This window comes from Haliotis asinina, chromosome 3, assembly GCF_037392515.1.
Source record: "Haliotis asinina isolate JCU_RB_2024 chromosome 3, JCU_Hal_asi_v2, whole genome shotgun sequence".
Lineage (NCBI taxonomy): Eukaryota > Metazoa > Mollusca > Gastropoda > Lepetellida > Haliotidae > Haliotis > Haliotis asinina.
Genome location: NC_090282.1, coordinates 21,479,325 through 21,504,367, shown reverse-complemented (window position 1 = coordinate 21,504,367; position 25,043 = coordinate 21,479,325). Strand labels below are relative to the sequence as shown.

At 37.9% G+C, this 25,043-nt stretch overlaps 1 protein-coding gene across 2 annotated transcripts; it reads right to left on the bottom strand.

Annotated features, from left to right (window-relative positions):
• Positions 1 to 930: 930 nt before the first annotated feature.
• Positions 931 to 11,627, bottom strand: LOC137276654 (tudor domain-containing protein 7-like). Of its 2 annotated transcripts, none has more exons than XM_067808271.1 (15): positions 11,483 to 11,627; positions 7,621 to 7,859; positions 6,874 to 6,910; positions 6,649 to 6,707; positions 6,014 to 6,147; positions 5,690 to 5,762; positions 5,514 to 5,564; positions 5,122 to 5,255; positions 4,704 to 4,764; positions 4,342 to 4,379; positions 3,998 to 4,079; positions 3,736 to 3,813; positions 3,343 to 3,444; positions 3,000 to 3,078; positions 931 to 2,396 (listed from the first exon to the last, which is right to left on the bottom strand). In XM_067808271.1, the coding sequence occupies exons 2-15, from the start codon at positions 7,708 to 7,710 to the stop codon at positions 2,146 to 2,148; spliced, it is 1,269 nt and encodes a 422-aa protein (XP_067664372.1). In that variant the 5' UTR covers positions 7,711 to 7,859; positions 11,483 to 11,627; the 3' UTR covers positions 931 to 2,145. The 2 variants fall into 2 exon arrangements, with proteins under 2 accessions (XP_067664372.1, XP_067664370.1); XM_067808269.1 differs by having other exon boundaries at positions 3,000 to 3,117; positions 11,483 to 11,594.
• Positions 11,628 to 25,043: the final 13,416 nt, after the last annotated feature.

The following is a 25,043-nucleotide window of genomic DNA, read 5'->3' as shown; positions in this document are numbered from 1 at the left end:
GTCACGTATCAACTTCGGTCTCAAGACACATGCTTCAATACGAACTTTTATGAATCTACAGCTACGTTTCGTGAACACAGCAGTCGGTAATGAATGCCGTAATGACCTACCCGTCAATGAACAAGACTTCGGATCTGTAACCTCTCTTGTACTCGTATGAGATTGTGGAAGGCTCTGCTTTTATATTAGCATGAAAAAAACCATGACGTAAACGCTGAAATATAAATTTATGCGTGACATGGACAAAAAGCCTCGTAGCACACGAACCTGGTTGAATGAGCCACATTTAGTTCGAAATCGCCACAATGATCGACGATCCATTTACAAGATGCGAGACGAGTTTGCAAAACAGTGAATACAAATTACATATACAAAGCGTACGGTAGACCAGCCCATACAAACTGATAACATACCCCTGTCGGGTGGATATGTTTGTGTTTACATACGCAACTTGGAGTCATGACAAACTGACTGATATTCATTTAGACTTTGAACGGGCAATACATGAAAAGAAAGTTCAGTCAGTGACGCAATAAGTGCCCTTTGTGGGAAGTTATGAGTGGTTGAGAGAACGATGTATACACTATCTAATGTGAAAAACCTATTCACCCGTTTGTTTGTTGTTTACCGTCACATTCTGCAACATTCCAGCTATATGGCTGCAGTCTAGGGAAACCAGTCATCAGAAGAATGAGCGCCCATCTATGCAACGGGGATATGTGTCAACCGGGTCACCCAGCCTGGCCATCCGATCCCTTTAGTCTCTCTTATGAGATAGGCATGCTTTGCTGAGGACCAATTCTAACCCGGATCTCACAGAAGCAGCAGCTGTACAGAGGGTTTTAGTGTTGTGTTGTGGGCATGGAATTCTTTATTTATTTATTATATTTTTGCGTTTCTGATAGGACAGATCCAAACTTTGCACATCAGTATTATCATATTTGTTTTATTGAGCAATATACAAATTTATTTTTCGTAAAACATACATGCAACAAGAAACGAAAATGGTGTTGTCACAACAAAAACTTATTGTTGGCATAGATCAGTGAACTGTATCGGAACGTAGCCACAATACGTGCATGAAATCGCAAAGACAATAGTCAGAAGTGCCCACACAATACTCTGGTACAGGTTTCCATTTATAGACATATTCTTGTTGTGGTAGAAGTCACACCCTCCTCTTTATTACACCCAACCCCCGTTCCCCGAGTTTCTTCATGGATTGGTTGGTTGTTTAAGGCCACGCTCACCAATATTCCAGCAATACGGCGGCGGTTGGTAAATACTCGAGTCTTGACCAGACAATCCAGTGATCAGCATCATGGGCATCGTTCTACAAAACGCGGTTTCTGAAGACCAGTTCCTACTCGGATCTTTAGTTGTTTAATCTAAACATTATGACCATCGGTACTGCTATGTATTAGAAAAAAGGCAATTATAAAAGATGTATTCATCCCGAATTGAATACATCGTGATACAATTCTTGCAAGGGAATTTGCATAGATTTAAAACATAAAATTTCTGCTGGGGTCAACCAAAAATACCGCAAACAAAGTAATGTAGCCAGGAAGTTTCACTTAAGCTTCAGGTCCATCGATGATCCCATACATAGTATAAAACAGCCATGAAAAAGCACATGCAATGTACCTCACCGAACTAGAAATACAGGCAAGAAGTTAGATATAGATTAGATATGATCACAAAGATTCCAAGTGAAAAAAATACTTTCGACAAGATCGCATGGCAAGATGGGCAATCAACTTTCAGTTTATGTCGTGCAAAACTCCTCTGGCTTCAGTCTTAGTTCTCTACGTTTCAGTCGTTAGGAGTCGATAGAGCATGTTCATTTTACCAATATTTCAAAGAGCCTCAAGCAGCACCCGTCTAAAATGTGTTTGATGAAGGTAACACTATTCAAGACCTCAATAATGCTTGTGGAGACCGTTTCCAAATTTGGTTCATCAGTGACAAGTGATTTGTCTTTGCGTCTGTACGTGAAAGATGCCGGCGAAGTGACAATATGTGCTCTTTTCAAAGACAACTGTTTTATCACAGTTTCACAACGATTCATCAACAACTATATCATACAGCTGACTACACATTTAGAAGAGAAGTCATCTAGCTGAGGAAATGGTTCAGCATTATTTACTCATTATCATCTTCGAAGGGTGCATGTTGGTATGAAGGCGAACGCACAACCAAATCCAGGTCTTCCATGATTTCATCCACCACCACATCGTCCTCATCAGACGTGTCTACAAGTCTGACTGACACCACCTCATGGTCATCTGGCCTGTCACATATCAGGCATACGAAGTCCCGTCCTCTGGTGATAATGGCGAGAGACTCTTTAGCTTTATCGGACCACTGGTTGCTCCCGTCAGCTGGATCAACACCTGGAACAGAACACTGGTCCACCTGGAAATTGTGGTTGGTTGTGTATCTATCGACGCAGTTAGAATACTATGCCACGCGTCAACAAAGTCAAATCCCGTTTGTCACCTCTTACGACAAGCATGGGTTACTGAAGATCAGTTTTAACCCGGATCTATTTGGGTTGCAAATTATGTTTCGGAAACTATTAAAATGCATTCCAGCAAGCATAACATATTTTCTTCTAGAGCAGGACATGTTTTCCCTTTTCAAGCATATATTCTGCCATCACATTTGTTCGGTGATCCAGCCACACTATCTCCAATAATCTGTAATCACCTTTTTTCTTTGTCTTATATTGGAATCAGTTCGGGCAGATATTGGGACGGATTGTTCTCTGTGGCTAACTTTCTATTTTACAGTGTGAAATATGACTGACTAATTAAACTGATAGACAATTTCATATAATTCCCACGTGAAATACAAATGCACGTCCACATGACTGGTCTAGATATGAGTGTATCTGTATTCAATTGTGAGATGTTTACAGAGATCATAATGTCATAATTACGCATATATAACACATGGATGGAAACAAAGACGAAATGAGAAGGAACTCAACCAACCTTGAAGTCGTGCTTTAAAACTTCCGAAAGGAAGGTTGCGAAACCTGCTTGGTAGTTCCTGTAGATGATCCATGCTGAGCTTTACATGAAAACAGTAGTCAGCCAAACAGGTCATAACCTGAATTGTAAATTACAAAACAAGGAACTAAGAGCCAGTGAACTAGATTGGAACAATATTTGAGTTTTTTTTAGATGCCTGAATAAAGATGGAGCAGCATAAACTAACGGTTATTTCCCTCATTGTCTCAGTTGGTTTTCCATCAACAGATTCAATCAGTGTGTTAATGTATATCACCTTATAGAGACGCAGCAAATAATAAGACAATCAAAATTTCATTCTTACCATGTTGTCTTCTGAAAATCCCTTAAAGATAACACGATACCATGTGTGGTCATAGTTCCCTGCATATACGTCACCTTGGACCAGTGCGGCCTTTGGAATCGTCTACAGGAAGAAAAGAGGAAAACGATAAAGGCAGATAAGAACCTTCTTTGAGGAAGGGTGATAAAAAGTTACAATATTAAAACGACTCGAAGTTTGCATGTATATATGCACGTTTGTAAATTTGTAAAGAAAATATGGTCTCCCATGAAAGCAGATACTTTTCAAAAATAATTTCATACACATACTCTAGGCACGTGTACGTTATTTATTAATGACATTATACACTGTCTGACAATACCTAGTATACATTTTTGTGCATTTAGTTTAAATTCGGTAATTATTTTTACATACATTTGCTTCAGCGTTAAGGTATGCGTTAAGCTCTTGCATCATTGTGTTCAGTTTTTGGTGATGATTATACGGGATACACTGTAACAGGAAACGCAAATATATTCAAAAATAGTCTAAATATGGACTAAATGTAATATGGTGTAAGACGGTTACAGTAACGCACAATATAATCACGAAGGGTTGGATATGAGTCTGTTTTATTACGTACTATTTGATCCGTTGATCATAATAATAGGAACATATGTGAATGAATGCTGCTTACACAAAAGAGTGTTGGGCTTTCCGACCACTTTACATGAACATCCAAATATGTCCCTTCTTCAGGTATGCACAGCGTGGAAATCCTTAAACATTGAACAGATTATTTGTTGAAGGCATTTAGCACAAATGGCAAATGTGGAACTCTTATATTGTCAGCTAAGAAGCATGCATATGTTTACCATTACTAAACAAAGCGTGAACTCTGTAAAAGTCGTAACATATAAGGAAGTATTATTGTTGAATTATCAATGTGTTGAAAATTTAAGAATTTAATGAAAACACATTCTTAACCGACGCTAGAAGCTAAAGACTAGGTCCCCGTATACGTGTGTGGCCTGTAATTACCTTTCCTTTGTGACTTGTATGTCTTCGCCTTGTGGTTTCTAAGAAAATAATAATCAGTGTTGGTCAATAATGAAAGGAAATAACATTATACGAGAATTCAGGTATTGGAAATATGAGTGAGTGTGACTTTTAGGAATATTCTAAGCAGCTTGGAAAGATGGCAAAAAAAATTATTATTGAAGCGGCAAAACCCTTTCCACCTTCGCAAGAAAACTATGCTGGGAAACACGGGCTGGACACATTGTACTGTTCATCGGTTTGAGAAGCAAACGCTTCAAATAACGACAGCTACCACAGCAACGCCAGAAATAAGAATGAACTGATGTGTAACATATTGTGAAACGTGTGAAGAAGAGACTCACCATATGATCGCGTGATGGGGATGCTCTTGGTGTTAACGTCATAATATCTCTCCCTTGAACACTGACAAATACAATGGCACTATATTAGAGAAAAACATCATCAGACCTTTGTATATACATGCCAGAAAGCACCAGTGGAAGCAAAAATTTGAATACCTCGAATGCTGCAAAATTGTCACAAAAGACTAAACTGAGAAATAGTACAATAGTAGTCATGAGCGCAGCGAGCCATTATTTGGTGTAAGTCTGACAGGTTGGAAATATTTACGTTTTGATAGTACTGAGGGCTTTCAAACCTTTTAGTAACAATTATGAGTAAGCCCGGGCTCCTTTACAATAGCAACTACGCCCCTGGTGGTATAGAGTGTAGTAGATAGAGTTTCTGGGTTAGGAAAAGTGGCCTTCTCGTAACACCTACCTTTGTATTTGAACCACATCAGGCCATGACCGTAGTTTGGTAATTAGATCTTCTGGGGCAGAAGTATGGAAGGTTTCTTTGAAGAGACTGGGGATGTCTGCCGTGGGAATTCCGCTCTGTCTTTTACGCAGTTCCTGTAGCATTAATGCATTAATCCTCTCAATGCAATCTTAAATAGCTCAGTAACATTCAGGCAGCATAATCAGTATAGTCGCGTACACTTTGTAACATATAATCATCCATTCATCCATCATACACACACGCACGCACGCACACATGTTAGCATGCATGCATACATACATACATACATACATACATACATACATACATACATACATACATACGTATGAATTCATGAAAAAAACATCGGTAAACAAGAAATATGCAATTACCTTCTTCAGCCAAATCCGAATAAAGTTGTCCGGAACATTTGGCACCGATTCCTTGAAATGAAAGTCAAAATGCTGTTTGATGACCTAGATGCTCCATTCTTTCAAAATCTATACCTTAGATGTGAATAATAAATACCTTAAAGCCGAAAACAACTATTGCTTAGTTCAATATTTACCTTCGCATTTTCCTTTTGTCCAGCGGGGAATTCATCTAGATCTGATAGGCGGACGATATTGCCTCCCAAAATGCTAGAAAGAAATCATAGAATGTTATCTGGAAGGCATAAATAGCACTGATGTGTGGAAGATATACAAACAATATCAGTACATTACATTACCCAGATCATAAAGTACTTTTGGGAAACATAACCTTTATTTTGTCAGTGAAGAAGCATCAATATTGATCTCAATGCTAAACAAAATGTGATATTATGGAAGATGTTACACCCAAGGGTTCTATGAGTTATTAGGTGCTGTGAAATTTCATGGCCAATGCCAACCTGTCAATTTGAAACACTTCGGACCAGCACAATATTTTCGCGATAAGGTCATCTGGAGCATTGGCTTTGAAGTTTTCGCTGAAGCTTTTCGGCAAATACTTCTCCCATATTCCACCTTTGCTTTTGGTCAGCGCCTGTATAATGTGAGCGGGTTTGTTGGTATCACGTCTTGAAAAGTGGCATTACATGCAGGTATGGTAGACAAAATAGTCTGGGGTAGATTTCATGTAAAGGGACGATTTATAGACAGCCTCCTGTATATACAACTAAACAGGTAAATTTACCTTTAAAATCATACAATAATGTTAAAAAGATTTAATGATTACGAGAAGAAAGTGGAACTGCTAATAAAGCAGCATGGTTTCTTAATACTTTACTGAAGATATGTTCTAAGTAGACCTGCGTGCTAAGCCTTTTTAAGCTATTTATTTTAAGCGTTATTTTAAGCTGGTATCTTAGTGTATTGCAGTGTATTGCAGTGTAAATTCAAAGTTGCAACTAATAATTGTTTGAGAGTGCATAATACGTCCGTTCAAACGGGACCCATTTGCGCTGAACTATGTACTAGTATATGGCAACATGGGTATTCATTCTGAGGCAAAAGACTTTTGCAGTTTTTGTAATGACAGTTTTACCTGTTTTAACCAATTCTTGATATCTTCGTCTGATATAGTTGGTTTATCTCCTTCTGGGGCTGAAAAAAGACTGTCACTAAAGCTTTGATACACAATCAGCATAAGCCAAGTATTAACGGATACAGCAGATGGGCGATGATGTTTACATCTGATCGGCAATACCGTGGTAACGTAACCACAATTCTACTTTTCAATATTTCTGTTGTGGAACGTCGTTATACTCACTAGTGGACGTTTTTCCAACATTTGTTTCGGGTGCCATCTGAGAAAAATATACAACATTTACAGTCACGGTGCGATTCATTAATAGTTACAACAAAGTGGTCAAACAAGGTAATCAACATCATGAGCATCGATTTAAGCACTTGGGATACGATTGTCTTTGACAGCGAGCCAAGCCACACAATCTCGTTTGTTGTCTCCTTTCGGCAAGTAACGTTTTGCTGAAGATGATTCTAACCTGGATCTTCACGGGTCTCTTACTGAACTGCTCCATGCTACATACGAATAGAAACTGCTGCGCTGATTGACCAAATGTATTTCAGTTATAGAAGATAAAAGAGCGACGAAAGACAAGAATTTGGATTTCAAGGCTCAGCATCCCTTTTTCGACAGCATTATTTTGACAGCTTCAGTCCTACATGTAAATAATTTGGCAACATTTGAGATGCATTCACACTTGCAGTTCCTGGGAGGGTTGTGAATTTTATTAATAACATATACACGGGGAATATTCTAAGCAGTTTCGAAAGATGACAAACTAAACCAACCCTTATCACACATACATGACATTGCAGAGTGCAATTATAACACAGAACGTGTATTATTGAAGCGGCAAAACCCTTTCCACCTTCTCAAGACAATAATTCCGTTAAAAGAAGAGTCAGTTGCACAGTTGTGACTATGTCATGAGCATGTATTTGTTTCAGCAGTATTAAGTGAAATAGGAGTAACACTTTAAGTGTTGATTACCCTGCATGCCGATGCTGCTTCTTGAACGGCTTGTTGTAGGATGTAACCCCTTCCTCGTCCCCGACCGGGGCTAACATTTGACTGATCCATCCTGCTTCTAGTACTAGATTTAACGTGTCTTCGTTAAGGACTGAGGGATGTAGTCGCGTTTGTTCTGTTGATGGTTCCGGTTTGACAAAACTTCTCTATGCCGTCAGACACATCCACGGATGTTTATATGAGACTGACGTTGGCAGCGTCTGAAAACACAATTATCCTCTATTATGCTTAACCGTGGCTGATTCATATTGTGGCGATTACACTATACCAGTCAGCAAAGGTCGAGATCGATAGATGTGAATATTCAATATGCACTGTCAAACTACGTTTTCAAAGCCAAACACTGATATTGTCGTAGCATTGATTTCCTCGCAAAGTATATATTTTACATTGTTATCTTTCATTTTCAGGATGGTTTAATTTATGGAAGTTGAATAAGCAAATCATCAAGTCAAGAATAGAATGAATATTTGGTTCCATCGATGTAGATCACTTAGTCTAATCCACATAAAGTGAGTTGAAATCTACCTACACATCGATAATATTCGTGTTAGGAATATCCGCGTTTTCGTATGAAATCTACCTAACCATCCATAATATTCATGATATAAATATCCATCTATTCGCACTCCTAGTTATTACAAACATGCTGGGTTGATATACTCAAAGGCAACATATTTTTGACGTGGACATTTTCTTAGAAAAGTTGAAATGATTTATTTGAATCATTGAAATTATTTCTAGAACGTCTCTTTTTGTCAGTATAGCGTTGGTTTATTATTACGTATACGATTGTACTGTAATGAAGCGTATTAAAAGTGTCAGTACTCTTTTAAAGGATATATCAGCGTTGTATTCAAGATCACACTGCTTTCAATTTTAAGCCACAGAAGAGACGTAGGCGAGTCATTTCAGGTCATTTTCCCCTCTATTACTTTAGAAACATTTTCAACGTTCCAGTAATTATGATGTGTATTATAACTATGTACATGTATTACCCATACGGTGAAACATAAGCAGTGTCGTATATATCTAATGTCTACATAGGCACATATCACATTTGCCTAGCAACCATTTGTTGCTGTATTTCGCCGTCTCTGACGTCATTAAACCATTGAACGTAACGTCAGTGAAGAGATTCGTCGCATTTGTTTACCGTACTTTACTGCACATATGTACATAAATAATATAGATGATAAAGAATTGATTCTCTCGAGCAATGCAGACTTTCACACTAGTTCTGTAAAGTCTTATTACTCACTGGCTCGTGTCATTATCTCTATACATCAACAAGGACATTTCATTTTCCACCTTAGTACATAACTATGAAAATGGCAAATTGGATTTGGTAAAATCCTTTGTCAGAAACTGGCAACAGGGCTAAGAGTTTTGTGACAAATGGGTTTCCAAAACTACAGTATCACATTTTGTCTGTTTTATGTGCCTTTACTTTAATATGAGAGACGTACTTAAAATGGAATAATTCTGCACGAACATTTAAATGGAATTACGTCAACAACCGCTGGTTAATATTTCACGTCAAATTCCTCCCACTAACAGCTGATTACAAAGATACAGTAATATGGCCAACCGTTAGCGAAAACCCAAGAGGGGTCATATCATATCAAACATACTTGAACATAACACACTCAGTTACACATGAATCCGTGAATATCCGGGTTAGAATTGATCTTCAGTAACCCGTGCTTGTCGTAAGAGGCGACTATTGTGATCTGGTAGTCAGGCCCGCTAGCCTCCTTGCTTGACTCATGGCATTGTATCCCAGTTGCGTAGATCAATGTCCATAATGTTGATCACATGATTGTCTGGCCCAGACACGATCATGCACAGACCACCGCCAAACATCAACCAAACCAAACCATTGACCACTTGTGAGGATAAAGTTAATCATTCACTTCAGTTACATGCTGTTCATCACGTGACGGGAACAGTAGTTCGTTCATAAAGCGTTCGCATTGTTGGGACCATCGTACCTCTCTTAGCTTAAAGGTCACATGCAACCAAAAACTCAAACATAAGCAAAACACAGTAATCACGTGTTCGTGTTGTATAAAATACATTGGTGATTTTGAAAAAAAAAAAAGAAAGTTACAAGGGGATAATCGCAAATCAAAAGTGCAGTATTTTGTACTTGGGATTACCTCCCTTGAAAAAGGAGCATCCGCGATACCGAACCCAGTCAGTGCCGGTGGGTGTGCACTCATGTGTAACGACGCCTTGTCATTGGCCACTGGTTCATTTGCCGATACGCTCAGCCGGTTGTTTGTTTATGGCTCATAAGGTGTTAATTTCAAATTGCAAATGGTCAGTAATTGAAGTTGTGCATTACATATTGTCATTAGCAGACAGACAGGCAGACATATGAGTGTGAACACCGTTTCAAACTCCGCCAACCTACCCACTGCGCATGCGTTATGAGCGCAGCGCAGCACAGCTGTTGAAACTACTTTTTCCTTCAGCGTTGGGGGAAAATTAGTGAATCGTTTGAACTCTGATTGAGCGAGCTTTGTTTCATCGCGTTTTTTTCAACTTGAATTGGTTGAATTGGCATTTTTGATGATTTGTTTCGGTAGGTGCACACCGAAAAGTATCAGAATCTGCAAAGTTGTGTTTACGTTGCATGTGACCTTTAAGTTAGAAAGACGCGTTGTGAAACAACCCAGGACAGGACGCCAGAAGTTAGCATAAACGTAACCTTTATATCACGATGCAAACAATTGTACCTTTATCCAAGCAGATATTATTAACACATCATTGTAACAAAATACTTCCTTGTCTGGTGTTCAGTCAGAAGTCTGTACAGCACAGACATACGCCATGCTCTAAATTGGGAACAGGTGCAAGCGTGCGTTTACTAGATTACCTTGACCCTTCATGTGCCTTCAAGTGATAAGTTAGTTGTTCATTTTCATTACCTATGCAGTGTATAACAATATTAATCACTGTAACGAACTTATTTCATTTACCTAGATACGCGTTCGATAATTTGGTATTTGATCTACCCAGACTAACAGATCTGTTATAATGTTTCAGTCTCCGCAAAGCTGACATAGTACACACACTTCCATACACCCCATACACTTGAGTTCAGTCCTCGATCAAAACTCGAATCTGCGTCATGGCTAATACTTCAACACTGAATATTTGATACAGCTGACATATGCTTCAACACTGAATATTTGATACAGCTGACATATGCTTCAACACTGAATATTTGATACAGCTGACATATGCTTCAACACTGAATATTTGATACAGCTGACATATGCTTCAACACTGAATATTTGATACAGCTGACATATGCTTCAACACTGAATATTTGATACAGCTGACATATGCTTCAACACTGAATATTTGATACAGCTGACATTTGCTTCAACACTGAATATTTGATACAGCTGACATATGCTTCAACACTGAATACATGTACTTAGTTTACATAGTTGATATACACTTCGCCACTGAATGTTTTATATAGTTTGTATACACTTCAACACCTAATGTTAGATATTACTGGCACAAATTGTGACTGTCCTGTTGAGTTCAATGTAACACAGTCATGTCACACTAACCCAGTCCGGTATCAACAACACCGAGAGATACACTCATCACGCAACACTCACAAGGTGTGGGATTGACTAGCGCTGAGTGTTCGAAGTAATGTAATTTTGATAGTAGGAAATAAATCGAGTGAGTTGGAACATTTTAGAGCTATGGCATTGCAGAGGGTTAGGCAGTGAGGAACATATTGTGGTTCAGGGACTCTGAGAAAGACTAGCTGCCTGCCAGTATACATACTTACATATGACACACGCACTCTGTGAACCGATATAGAAGACCGCCCTGGACATCCTAATGGTGAATGGATTGTGTCGATTCCAGACCGACATAGCAATCTAGTTCATAGCGAAAGTGAAAGTAAGCACGTCTTCTGAGAACGAGTGAATAAGGCATTGTAGCGAGAATGACATATATAACTTCCAACTGGTGGCAAATGTACGCAGCTGCAATTGTAGGCCACGACAGAGTACTTCATTTACATCCCGATGGAACATTACTGCATTACTACATCATTGACAACTGAGACATGGTCGCTTTGTTTGATACTTTTTGTTGAAAAAAACTCACTTAACTTCTCAACAGACATTATCCTTCATATACATGTAAACTGTGGGTACTGAAAAATAGGGTGAATGTTGTTTTATCTAATATTTACATCCTCGATATCTCCAGCGTATACTTTCCGATAAGTCTCCACTATACCCTGACGCATCTACGGATCGGCCCGATAAATTTATCACCTTCCTTGGCTTGCTTTTAATACAATCAGGTTGGGAAGCCGAGCGAAGCAATCACAACTCAATTTCGCTTTTTAAATTATCTAACCGATTAAACTTGGCAACACAAACCATGCAGCGATTATCTGAAAGAGGTAAAAGAGTTCTTCTTATTATTATATATCTCTTTAAAGATTCAGACCTATTAATTTGACTGTATGATTTCCCCCAAAATATGAAACCTTTACAGCTGCGACCGCTATCTTTGCTGTATTTGCAGTATTTCCAATTCATTTGTAAAACCTTTGGATTTACAAAATAAATCAATGTGAGTATATTGCATCAAATCTACAACGACGGATTCAGTTCGCACTCATTTGTCATTACCTACCGTATTTCCACTAATAAGCGCCGGGTACGTTTTTGTTTTATACATCTATTTGATCCCAAAATAGATAGTTGATGGGTTTTATGTAATCGTCGAAACAATAAGCGCCGGCTCTCCAATAAGTGCCGGACATGTAATATGGGCCGGATAGGGGAATCCGTTGAATACCTTGAAAATTATTAGAGGATGTTGCACATTTACTAAGACTTTTGAGTTTCTAATGACTAGTATATAGAAGAAACAAAATCACAATTAAAAGCTACCAAACCCTTCCCATATCCATAAGAAATCTTGGCCAAAAGGAATTTGTCCGATTCCAACTATATCATATGTCTTGTACTTAGGAATCACTGAAAACATCATGATGCCAGGCGCGTCAAGATGAGCTTGTCAGTCCGAACGCGGAGTTCCGATACAAACACACGACACGTCCAGTACTTTGCAGTTGATCGCCTGAAAATAGCGAATTCATGGCACAGTCGGCAATAACGTAGTCACTAATGCTTCGTATTTGGAAATATTCGCCGCATTTCTACCTAAAACTTTTAGAATGTCTATCTATGGTATAGAATATTGTAAACTTGAGAAAGAGTTGTGATAACTTTGCACCTCGAAATCAATTGCGGACTTTGAGTTTGGGTATAAGCCTGTATGTTTCCGAGATGACCTCAAAAAGCACTACATCATTATTTCTCTATAGACTATAGGTCATATATTGCAATGGAAGTTGTACACACAACGTAATGAACATGCTATCGATATCCTGGTCGATCCAACGGGCGACAACTCCTCTGACCGTATCAACAGTTTGCAACAACCCAGAAAACGGTGATTGTATCTTTACAATGTCAGTGCGTCTCAGACAGTCCTGTTGGTTTCTCATGCCTTCATTCATTGGTTTTTTTACCTATTCCTATCCACATTTATATCTTCACAACTGACTTACTAAACACACGTCTTGGATAGTTGCTATATGTACGTATGGCTATTATGAAACAGATGCTAATTGAACTTGTTTGGCCATATAGACCTGCAATTAGGTACTTACCTATAGTTTACAACTTCTAAACTGAAGCTGTGTAGTAATGCATGATGTAATCATGAAGGTTCCTCAAATGGCTTTGAGGTGTATGCTTCATATATACAGTATGTATGTGTTCGTGTAAGTGAATGCGAGTGTGCGTGTTTTACATACTTTCTCCCGCCACTCCACTGGAGAAAGGAAACTATAGAAACCAGCTTAATACAGTAACGAGTGAGTTTAGGTTTAAGCCGTTTTAGCAATATTCCAACAGTATCACGGCGGGGACCACGGAAATGGGCTTCACACCTAGGTCGATGCATGCCGGGGTCTCGCTGGACAGACTACTACCATAAAATGATACACAGTCGTGCAAAGTATTCAGCTACATCACGTAATTTCCGTAGACTTAAGTGTTAATTTAGTGCATCAAAATAATTTTCTTGAATTTAATTTGCATCATTACTAAGTGCTCTGTAAGATTACTAAGTTCTCGTGGTATCACGATCCCCAGAAAATATGTTATCAATCTGCATACAACTGATCAAGGTTTTAGCTAGAATTAGGTAGCCAAAAGCAGTCATATCGAAACGTGCAATACGCACTCTAGCTGTTAATCGGCACAACACATTTAAATACTCATGCACGTATTGTGCGGAAAGGACCATATGCTGTGTGCTCTTATAAAGACAAACACTCGACTGTAGAAAGGCAAACCTTTAATTGAAAAACCATAAGCTGTGTAAGCAGTATACTCTAAAACAAGCATTAATAAAAACACAGTTAACGCATTTCATATCTTCTATTTCAGGTGAATATGTGTGGATAGTAAATTGGTATTACCACACGGTCAACGGCATAACGACTGTTTGATATGTCTGTTTACCAGTATTTTTTAGAATCTTCTATACTGCCAAAAAAAAAGACAAAAGGAGTTCAGTCATGATCTTGTGCAGTTCCTGGAATTTCAGTTGTCCCAAGTTCTGGTGTTTGCCATTCCGAGGGCGGGCACAGACAACCGGGGCGACAAGACATCTTAGTTTCGTAGTCAGTGGAAGAGCCGGTGCATGTTCTTCTGTAGCGTGTTCTGTGGAACAAATTAAGAAGACTGTATTTGTGTTTCCCTCACTATATCACGTTGTCGAAGTTGTAATTCAATATGTGATACAATCGATAACATGATTCCCAAACAGTCGTGCAGTTTAATGGTGAGTTGGTATGGCTTTAATCAGTGCTATGCTTTGAACAACCTTCCAGCAATGTCATGGCGGGCGATACAAGAAATAGCCTTAACACATCGTACCCGTCTGTCAACCAATGTTATAGGGACAACTTGTTTGAAATAACACTTCGCTACACAGTGAATCACCATAAATAGAACACCTGCATTTAGCTGTGTAGCAGCGTTTGAGTCTTTACCAACAGCAAATACATATTTGCAAAATATGAAATTTTCCAATTTGGCCCAATATTGGTATCTCAAAATTTAAACTGCATAGATGACCGGATTCGTTACAAACATATAAAACTTGCTAAAAGGAGAAATTTGTTTCTTGCTCAAGAGATTTAATAGAATCTGGCATCTCATTAGAGTTACTTAATGTCTTATAATGTTAAACCGATCTATTCCGGCATAGAATTCCGTGTGGAAACTTTCAAACTGGCTCCCTACAGAAGTATTTCCCACGCATATATGTATTGTGAGAAAATGAAAGAAACTGCAAACAAGCCGCAAATCATCTGCATTACAATAAATATGTACAGCTTTACATCATGATAAGTATATATAGCTGACTGACGAGGTACGAACAATTCCCCATCGGGACAATTCCCCACTAGGACATTTCCCCATCTTGACACTTCCCCACACGTATTCCGTAACCAGAAGGACAATTCCCCACACCCAACACAAATAATGGACACACACACACTATTTATATATATATAGTGTCACAATTTAATTCTGGAGTCACAAAAGTCCAGAAAATCTCAGCACTGTGGCCAGTCTTTCACAAAGGATTTGGCAAAATTAAACATGCAGCTGTTATGTATATGTGCTAAGGATGAAAAAATGAAATTCGAAAACTCAAAATTTAAGTATCATGACACAACTTTCAGCTTGTTGTGACTTGACTCTGCTAACTGACAGCGATTTTAAAAAATCTCGCCCATGGGTGAAAAACATATTAGCCCATGGACGAGAATAATTACTTTCAGCGAAAATACATGTTTTTTCCATGTTTTGCAGTTTTTAAATAAATGAACGTACATTTATTAGTGTCGTGACACGAAATTAAGCTTATTTTGACTTAATTCGGCTAGTTTAGAGTATTTTTTTAAAAGTCTCGCCCATGGGTGAGAATATTTACTTTTACTCAAAATACATCTTTTTCCATTCCATGTTTTGGAGGGTGTGAATGGATGAAAGTATGTTCGTAAGTATCATGACCGGAAATTCAACTCATTTGACTTAATTCCACTAACTGAGAGCGGTTTTAAAAAAATGTTGGCCATGAGCGAAAGACATTTTGCCCCGTGGACCAGAATATTTCTTTTTACTCCAAATGCATTTTTCACGTGTTTTGGACGATGTAAATGAATGAAAGCACATTTATGAGAATCATGACACAAGTTTCCACTCATTTTGACTTAATTCCTCTAAATGAGATCGATTTAAAAAACTCTCGCCCACGGGAGAAAGCCATTTTGGCCCATGGGCGAGAATATTTGCCTTCACTCAAAATACATCTTTTCCTGTGTTTTGGAGGTTGTAAATGAATGAGGATATATTTATGAGTATCATGGCACAAAATCCAACTCATTTTGAGTTAATTTTTTTGCTTTTCAAAAACAATATCGCCCATGGGCGAAAAACATTTGGCCCATGAGCGAGAATATTTCCTTTTCACTCCAAATACATCTTTTCAAACGTTTTGGAGGATGTAAATGAATGAAGGTATATTTATGAGTATCATGACACAAAATTCAACTGATTTTGACTTAATTTTGCGAATTCAGGGCGATTTTCAAAAAATATGCCAGAATAATTACTTTTACTCAAAACACATTTTTTCCTGTGTTTTGGAGGTGGTAAATGAATGAGGATATATTTATAAGCATCATGGCACAAAATTCAACTCATTTTGACTTAATTCCACTAAATTGTAATAAGTAAAAGAATCTGGACTTCCACTTAAATTTTCATAGTTTTTTTTTATTGTCTTGGAGGTTGTAAATTTATGAATGAAAGTGTGTTTATAAGTATCATGACAAAAATTATGAAATCATTCCGGTCTTAATTCGACTAATCTCGCTCGTGGACGAAAATATTTTCGTTTTCTTATTTTCTTTATTTTGCAAACATATGGTTTAAAAATAGATGAAATTCAGTCAATTCAGTTTAATTTAGTGAGTTTACCCAGTTTAGCATGTTTCGTTTTAATATTGTGGTCTCCATTTTTAGTAATTCCCGTTTGCGCGTCCCGGATTTTCTTTGTCCGTCGTTTTATGGGGCATTCTCCTATTTGTCAGACCAGAAATAATCTACAACAGGGATAGGTCACTCGCTTGTTTTCTTTACCATTTGTACTAATTAGTACGCGCCTCGTCATGTCCCAATGCTCACAGTGACCTGGTTCGTTTCCATCGCATCTTCGGCTGCGTTTAACAGTACTTCAGCCAGTTTACTGTATCAGTCGAAATCTTACAATGGATGAATGAATGAATGAAGAGCAAGAAGTATATGTGAATGAATGAAAGAAATAATAAAAGAAAGAAGTGCATATGTGAATGAATGAGAAAGAAATAATAAAAGAAAGAAGTATATATGTGAATGAATGAAAGAATAAATGATACACCACGGCCATCCCTTCCAAAACATGCTAAAGAAAGCAAAACTATCGTTAGATCACATGTGTTAACATCAGCTTGTTATTGTCTCCCTGGTCAGACATAACAATTGTCAGACAGGCTAAAACAACAAACTATCTGGTTGACTGCACAGCTACCTGTTGACATAGTATACCAACATCACCTACAGCAGAGAGCACAGAAGGCCGTATAGTTGTAACCACTGAACGGTGGCGTCTCTCTGCTCCAAAGTTGTCAAGTGGGGGTGTCCTTTTCTACCTCTTCCATTAATCTTTAAAACATCTAACAAGCTCAACGCATGCAACTTTTTACTAAAATGTGATGTTATACATATCATAAGAGTATTTTTATGTATTATTCAGTTGATTCAGTTGATAAATTATCATTTTATGAAACAAATATGTACAACATTTTGCTTTGATTCTGTAACTACCCACATGATGACATTGAGATCATTCTGATTTATCGAGTAAAATACGATTGTATAGTTTTGAGTTTGAATCTTGGCATATTTAACCGGTTTGCCACTTTAGCACTCTATCTTTTTAAATGGGGCGTGCATATCTTGGTGTTTTTTAGTATTCCACCTATTCGTTTAGATTTATTGATTTATTTGTTTTGGTTTTGTTTTGTTTTTTACTGCTAGTGGCTCTACTAGTCTGCTTTGATACCTGTAAATATATTCTGACGTTTGACGTGCGGAACATAAAGTGTTGTTATCATGTATGTTATGTAATTATATTATTGGTATGGAGTGGCATTGATATGCAAGTTTATGTTTGCCAATCCAGTCACGATTACTTGAGGAGATTAGTTTAAACTATAGATTAAAGTATCCGTACTATTAATGTGTAATCTTTATATTGGGCTATGAGGAATACGTAATATAATCAAGATTGATTTTGCGTTTACTTTTCTATTTTTTTAATAAATTTTCACTATTTTTGCAACAGTCGAAAAGATTTACTTTGGCTTTCGTGATTGTGGTCTCTAAGTATTTTAGAAATTATGTTGTTGAGACAGCTGGAACTATTGATCTGCAGTCATTCAAAATTCATTTTCACGATATACATTATCCCTTTTTACCATATCTCAAAATGACCATATAACCGTTTACACAAAGGTATCTTCCCGTAAAATAAGTAGGAGGAAACGTGAAGCATAGCAGCGCATTTGCCATGACTGAAGTTGTTAAAATGATAATGAAAACTGTCATTTAAAACATTCGCATTGCAAGCAATTTTATCAAGAAACTAAATAACTCATTACTAATGGAAGGAGTGAACTGAAAGTCCATTTTATTAACTGACGTCACTGAGTGAACTCGCTAACATCGATTCACTTACATTCTGGTACATGTGTCTTATTTCGTTTCCTGGGGATACACATTTTACTTTTTTTTAGAAAACCCGTGTCTAATCCCTTAAAACAACACCGTTGTCACTACACCAAACGATTTTGACCTTGACCCAAAACAAAGGTTTAACTTACAGGACTACCCCGTAGACATCCCTTTCTTGATAACGAGTTTAATAGCTACGCCGAAATGCTGCTTACATTATAAGAAGTTGTATATCCATAGAACTTTCTCTGTTTTTTTTTCAAATTATCATGACCTGAACAGACATTACTTTGTCAGAGACTTCATGAGTTCTAATCCACACACTGATTTCCACTTTTTCATCATTCTGACTTTTATCTCAGTTTGTTGAGTATCTCAGCATAACTCGCAAAGACAATGAAAACTTGAGCGGAACAATGACGCTTTCTGTTTCTTCCGCGTTCACTTACGTAATTTCCGCAAAGCGCCTACGACAATTTGCGCCGAAAAAGTCGTGTCTCGTCCGCTGGTCTTGTTTATTGGAGTAAAACAGCTGCCGCTTTCACGTGTATATAACTTGTCATATACACAATTCATGCATGGATCACATTAGGTCATTAGGTGACACCAGCTTTGAAATGAACAGGTGTTCGTGAGTGTAGGTGGATGAAAAAGACTGACTGCGCAAGACGCGCAGCCAAATATCTCACATTCAAAGGAAGTCTCGAATTGATTGTTTTATGAGCCGTCGAGCTGACGAGTTGGTTTTGGTGTTGTGTATAAACCTCCGTTGCAAGAACTTTGTCAAGCATGCCTGCTTTGTCCTTTTGCAAGACCTCCACATATTAGTCTTTGAAAGACATTGACATTTATCTGCATGTGCTCTGGAAAACCTTGTCCGGCATGATATTCCCTCCAATTTAGTTATTGTGTGCATGCTGTATTTCAATTTTGGAAATGTGCTTAAACATATTTTGATTGTCAAAGAATCTGGTTCGTTTAGCAAGCAAAATATTGCTTTGATTAACACTTCACCAGTACTATACAATATTACAGAATACACAAAACCGGATACACAAAAACGACAAATTATAGCGTTGTGATTAGGGGTATATGGGGTTATAGGAGTCCCTTTTTATCCACCGAGCCAAGTCCTACACGCCCTGGTGGGGTATGGATTCGGAGGAGGGGGTAACGGAGGAGATGACCAAGCCAAGGAAGACACAAGTACTCCATACGCTATCATGGTCTTCCTTACTGCTTGAAGATTGACCTTCTCTCACTGTGGTCTATGATGACTTCGGTGAAGGGGAAAATAAGAACCTATTCACTGTGAAAACCAGAAAAAAAAGTTGAATACGTCCACGATTTTATCATAAAACACAAAGCTTGATTTTTAATTTTTTAACAGGAAACTAATCAACTTGTCAATAACCTTCTCACAAATGTTCAGTGTTTCTACAAAGAGCTAGTCAGACACAACAAACCGTAACTCTCTTTTTTATGGTTACTTATATGATAGTTGTATTTGATGTAATGATATGTATGCATATGTTATTATATGATAGTTCATATGGATGACGACACATGCTTCATTTATATTTTGTATTATATGTTGTATGGGTGAGGTACTGTAAAGCTTGTTCATCAGTCCCAATCAGAGTTACGAAACACACAAAAATACAACAACATTGAGATGTGTGGAGAAAATAGAGACATATGGAGAACAACAATGTCATAACTGAACAGAAATCATTCCCTCTATTGGTGAAGGCCGTGTGGGATTAGTTAAACAAAGAAATCTAGTCGACCATGCCTCCTAATCCTCTTACTCCTTAAACAAACAACTTGCCTGAGCTGTCTAAAACTGAAAATTTTGTAAATTCGATGTTTCGGGTATTACGTAAGGAGGTAATCAGGCGTTAACACTATGGCGTTCGACGCTCCGGACATGAAGGAAAACAAAATACGTTACACAGTACAGTAATGTGGTCACAATGAGCGAGGTAGTCTGATGAGCACAGCTCATTGTGGAAATCTCTTGTCTCTGAAGCTAGTCGTTGAGACGCTGAAGCCTTCTGTCAAGTTCTTCTTTATTCTTTATTGTGGCCACGGTGTTACAATATGCAGTCTGTCCATCTGTGAACCTTGTATACATAAATTGTTTACCTGGAAAATTTATGAAATATCACAAGAATGTTTGTCGATGACACATCAATCGGTGTTGCGGAAAAGATGTAAAATCAATAGAAGCTAACTGGGAAGTGGTTAGTTAAGTTCAAACCCAATAGGACGAAACATATGTTTTTTACTATGGACACTGACCCTTAGTCCCTTAGTCCCTTGCTTGACCTTCAATAATGAATATTTGGAGCGTACACATCAACATGCACATCTTGCTGATACTTTATTAGACAATACAAAATGCTTTCATCATCTGACTGTAGAAAAAGCCTATTTATTGTTGTTAAAGTACGTCCTGCCAAGACATATTCTATCAAGCATTTATGCAATGTCCACTAGACCTGTATTAGAATATGAATCTGAGGTCTGAGACTAGAAAATTATTGTCCCGCAGATATTTGTGCTCAGCTTCAAATGGTTCAGCGAGCCATGCCATCATGTCTTTTACAATGTAACTATGACTCATCTCGTGAAATGGCTAAGAATATGTTTGACATGAAATAGCACCTATTTAGCCTTATGACGCTGAAATATGGAGATATACATTTAGAGCAGATATTGAAAAGCTTCATGACTCGTTTTTCAAGAAATATTGATATTTAGTAAAATTGTGTCGACAAAAGCTCTGTTAGGGAAGTTAGGGCAGATATCAAATTGCTGTAAATTATTTTAGCCATTGTATCATGTACTGGTTTAGACTCGTGAGAATGAGTAGCCATTGGTATCCTCGAGCTTGCTATGAAATGGTTTAAGTCCTTGACGGAAATAGAAATGTTAACTGGATCTTTCATGTTCGTTCACTATTGCTTAAATTTGGATTTTCTTTTGTGTGGATTACGCAAGACTGAGGCGACGTAAATGTATTTATGGCAGCGTTTAAGCAACGCTGCAGGATGTCTGTTTTCAAACTTGGAGCAGTGATGTCGGGAGTAGTTCCGTTCTTAAAGTTTATTCATCGTATAAGTCATTTTTGGAAACAGAAGTGTATATAAATGCATTGTACACAAATTGAGACTTGAGGAGTATCTTATGTAAACTGCGTTGCTTATAGATTAAATTGGGTGTCCAACAGTTGCTTTTCAATGAAGACATTGTAGATAATACTACTGCAATATGTACCAATTGTTCTCTCTCCTCCCCCTCCCCTTTCTCTTTCTCTCTTATACGTTTCTCTCACAGGTTAACTCGGTATTTACATGAGCATCAGCTGTGATATATGTACCTTTGTGATCACTGATACTTTGACATTTTCTATAACACCACTGTCTGAAACATCAACATCTTCAGATATAATGATGATGGTGTCAAGCAGTGTGCTCGTTGTATTTGTTACTCTCGTTGGCTCGTTAATAACATTTTTCAGATTTTACCTGATAATGTAGATCATGTAGAAAGGTGTTACTATTCGACAAAAGGTTTGCATTATAATCGCCAACAGTTGTATCTTTGCCCGAGATATCTAATGCAGTCTCAATGCCATTATCAACTCCATTCCAGTATTCTAAACCTTGGTATTGTGCTCTGTAAGTGACACGTAACCCTAGCGTCTTTTGTGGAATAAATAAATTGACCCATATAGTTGTTCTCAAAATGACAAAATCTCTTAAAAGCGAGAGGTGATTAATATACATCATTACTCCATCCCCTAAAGCAGTTCTTTCCGTATAGGCACATGAACATTCACCGATATTTGAACATACCATTATGAACATCAGAATCTAGATGGGTTTCTGTTAGACAAGTAATGTTAAATTCAAATATTTTGGTGACAAAAGATGTGTGTAACCTTTGCGTGAATCAATCGATTTTGAATGTTGATCCCTACAGCCCTACCCCCTTGCAGTTGAGTACCCCGTTCCAGACCAGGTGGGTAACTATGGGGTTGAACTTGTCGTTTGCAGCCAGGATGTGTTTACTTCATAACACAGTTGATGGGAAATACTCCAACATCACCTTACGGGGCTCCTTGGATTAGAATGGTCAGAATGTAGCCTGACCCGTTCTGAAGATTGTTGTTGTAAATGTTGTCCTTGACATGTTTTGTATCGCATCTGTATCTATATAAATAGCACGATGGACGTAAATCATGTACTGTATTTCAGATGGCATCTTGGGAAGAGTACTTGAATAGGATTTTTTAATGATCCCAAACATTCTGGCAGATTTGCTGGGCCCCAAAAAACGTGCGAAGCTTTGAAAGCTGGTGGTCATTTTAAAATTAGTTCACACAGAATTATGAAATGGTTGAAAGGTCAAGACACCCATAGCATTAGATCTCATGGATATGGTTTCACTGACAAAGTATGATGACCGTCTGAAGTATTTATAAGTCATCATAGATCTATTTTCACATCATTTTTGGGTACTTCCGCTGATGTCAATACAGGGTCAAGAAGTGGTGAAAACTGACCGACTTACGGAGGACACAATATCTCCGCACTGGTATTTTTCAATCCAACATGGGTCCAAAATTTAAGAATTATTCAAAAGATATTTTTTGAAAAAGCACAAGGTAACCCATCTATTTACACTGAATGAATCCAAGCCCTCCTATGCCAATAGTGTCATCGAAGACATTAAAAGGAAAGTTTAAGGATATAGGTTGAAAGCATTTGCTTATAGATACATGGATATCTTACAAGAAGCTGTCAAGAGTTACAATGATACCAAACACAGCATGTAAGGACAGTCTCCTGCTAGTGTAACTGAAGTGAGACTCTCAGAGTATTTGTATTAAGCCCCAAAAGTTAAACACAGCAAAAACTTAAAAGATAAAGCCAGAATCAGTCACCTAAAATAATCTAGGATAATCTCATCCTGACAGTAGATAAAGCGAGAAATGTATTGTACTATACATCATGAATACGCTACAACTGATGAGTGCCCTGGATGCGGATGGAACAACGAAACAGTTTGTTTAATGTTTAAATTGGTGCAGCAGACCAATTCCCTACCAGACCATCTCCTACCCTTGAGGTTTCATAATCATTACACAAGATTCAACACAATGAGGACAGCACTGGATCGCTATTTGGTTACATTCACCAGATTACGGAGTATTTTATTAACAGCGTCGGAGAAAACCCAGAAACGTGTCTCGTTATCGATGCAATACAAAAGTACTTCAAAGTAGTGAACCACAATATTTTTCTCTACTGCCATAATTTCTCGGTCCTGGCAAATTATTATTGAACCCTTTTGACTCGATACGGATGCCTCGATATTTCGGATATCTTGATACGATTTCATGGTCCCGACAAGCAAAATTACCCTCTTAATTCGATATTTGCACGTAAATTCGATATGTACCTACCTTTCTTGGACAAGTATCCATCTGATCTGTTTGTCTCTCCACGTGTTTACACACACGCTACGACAAGAATCAAAGGTAGCGGTAGTGTAAGCTAATTGAGGCTAATTCAGTTGTCGGTGTCACTTGTTTGTTTAGCTAATTAGGATGTACTCCCAATTTCAAATTAACACTCCTGATAACGGATTGTAGTATCGAATCAAAACATAGTGAGAATCTGATCAGGAACTTGTGTCACCACATGATATTTTTGAGGTCTCACCACGTGACACAATAGACTTACAGTGAGAAACCAGCCCAACCGACGCTCTGGACGTCCCGACTCGATTTGTGGAATTGAGAGATGGAGGTCGAATGACACAAGGACTTATTATGTATCAAGAGTGGTTCACCACTACTGCGTTCATGCCAGCACCAAATGCCCGTCTGTTAAAACTTTCTGATTTCTTCACTTCGTTTGTTGAGCAAATCCAATTTTTGTACATTTCAAATTGGGCACTATGACCAGACTTCCATGTGAAGACAAATAAATAACAGACATACAATTTACTTTTTTTTCGTTTTCTTTCGTTTCTTTAATATTGGCATGTGATGTTGTGTCCAACTCAGGTATTCGGATAACTCAATATTTTTTTCCTGGTCCCGTAAATATGTCCGACTGCAGTTATTACCAGTGAAATCACTGACACGCCCGATATTACTTTTCCATTATTTCCTATTTTCCATAACTATTCCAGGTCTAAAACAAAAAACAGAATCCAAACTGCCACTTTTTCCTGATTTCTAAATTACACGTGTAAATTTGCAATAAAACGTCTCAGCGATTTTAACAAAACTTACTGGGGAATTGTAAATTCAAGTAATCCTCATCAGACATGCAGCGTTCGTTACATCAGGAATCAGGAACTGTGACATGCACATTGGCATGTTGAAAGTTGGATCCAGATAGCAGTGTGGCACAAGACTGTTTCATCAGAACGACCGTGATACCC

What these genes read in the sequence shown, in the direction of transcription:
- LOC137276654 (XM_067808269.1), bottom strand. Translation starts at nt 7,710, where the DNA reads ATGGATCAGTCAAATGTTAGCCCCGGTCGGGGACGAGGAAGGGGTTAC. An exon ending in TCAAGAATTGGTTAAAACAG is followed by an intron (nt 6,148 to 6,648) that starts GTAAAACTGTCA and finishes CACATTATACAG; the next exon opens with GCGCTGACCAAAAGCAAAGG. An exon ending in GATTTTCAGAAGACAACATG is followed by an intron (nt 3,118 to 3,342) that starts GTAAGAATGAAA and finishes TTTACAATTCAG; the next exon opens with GTTATGACCTGTTTGGCTGA.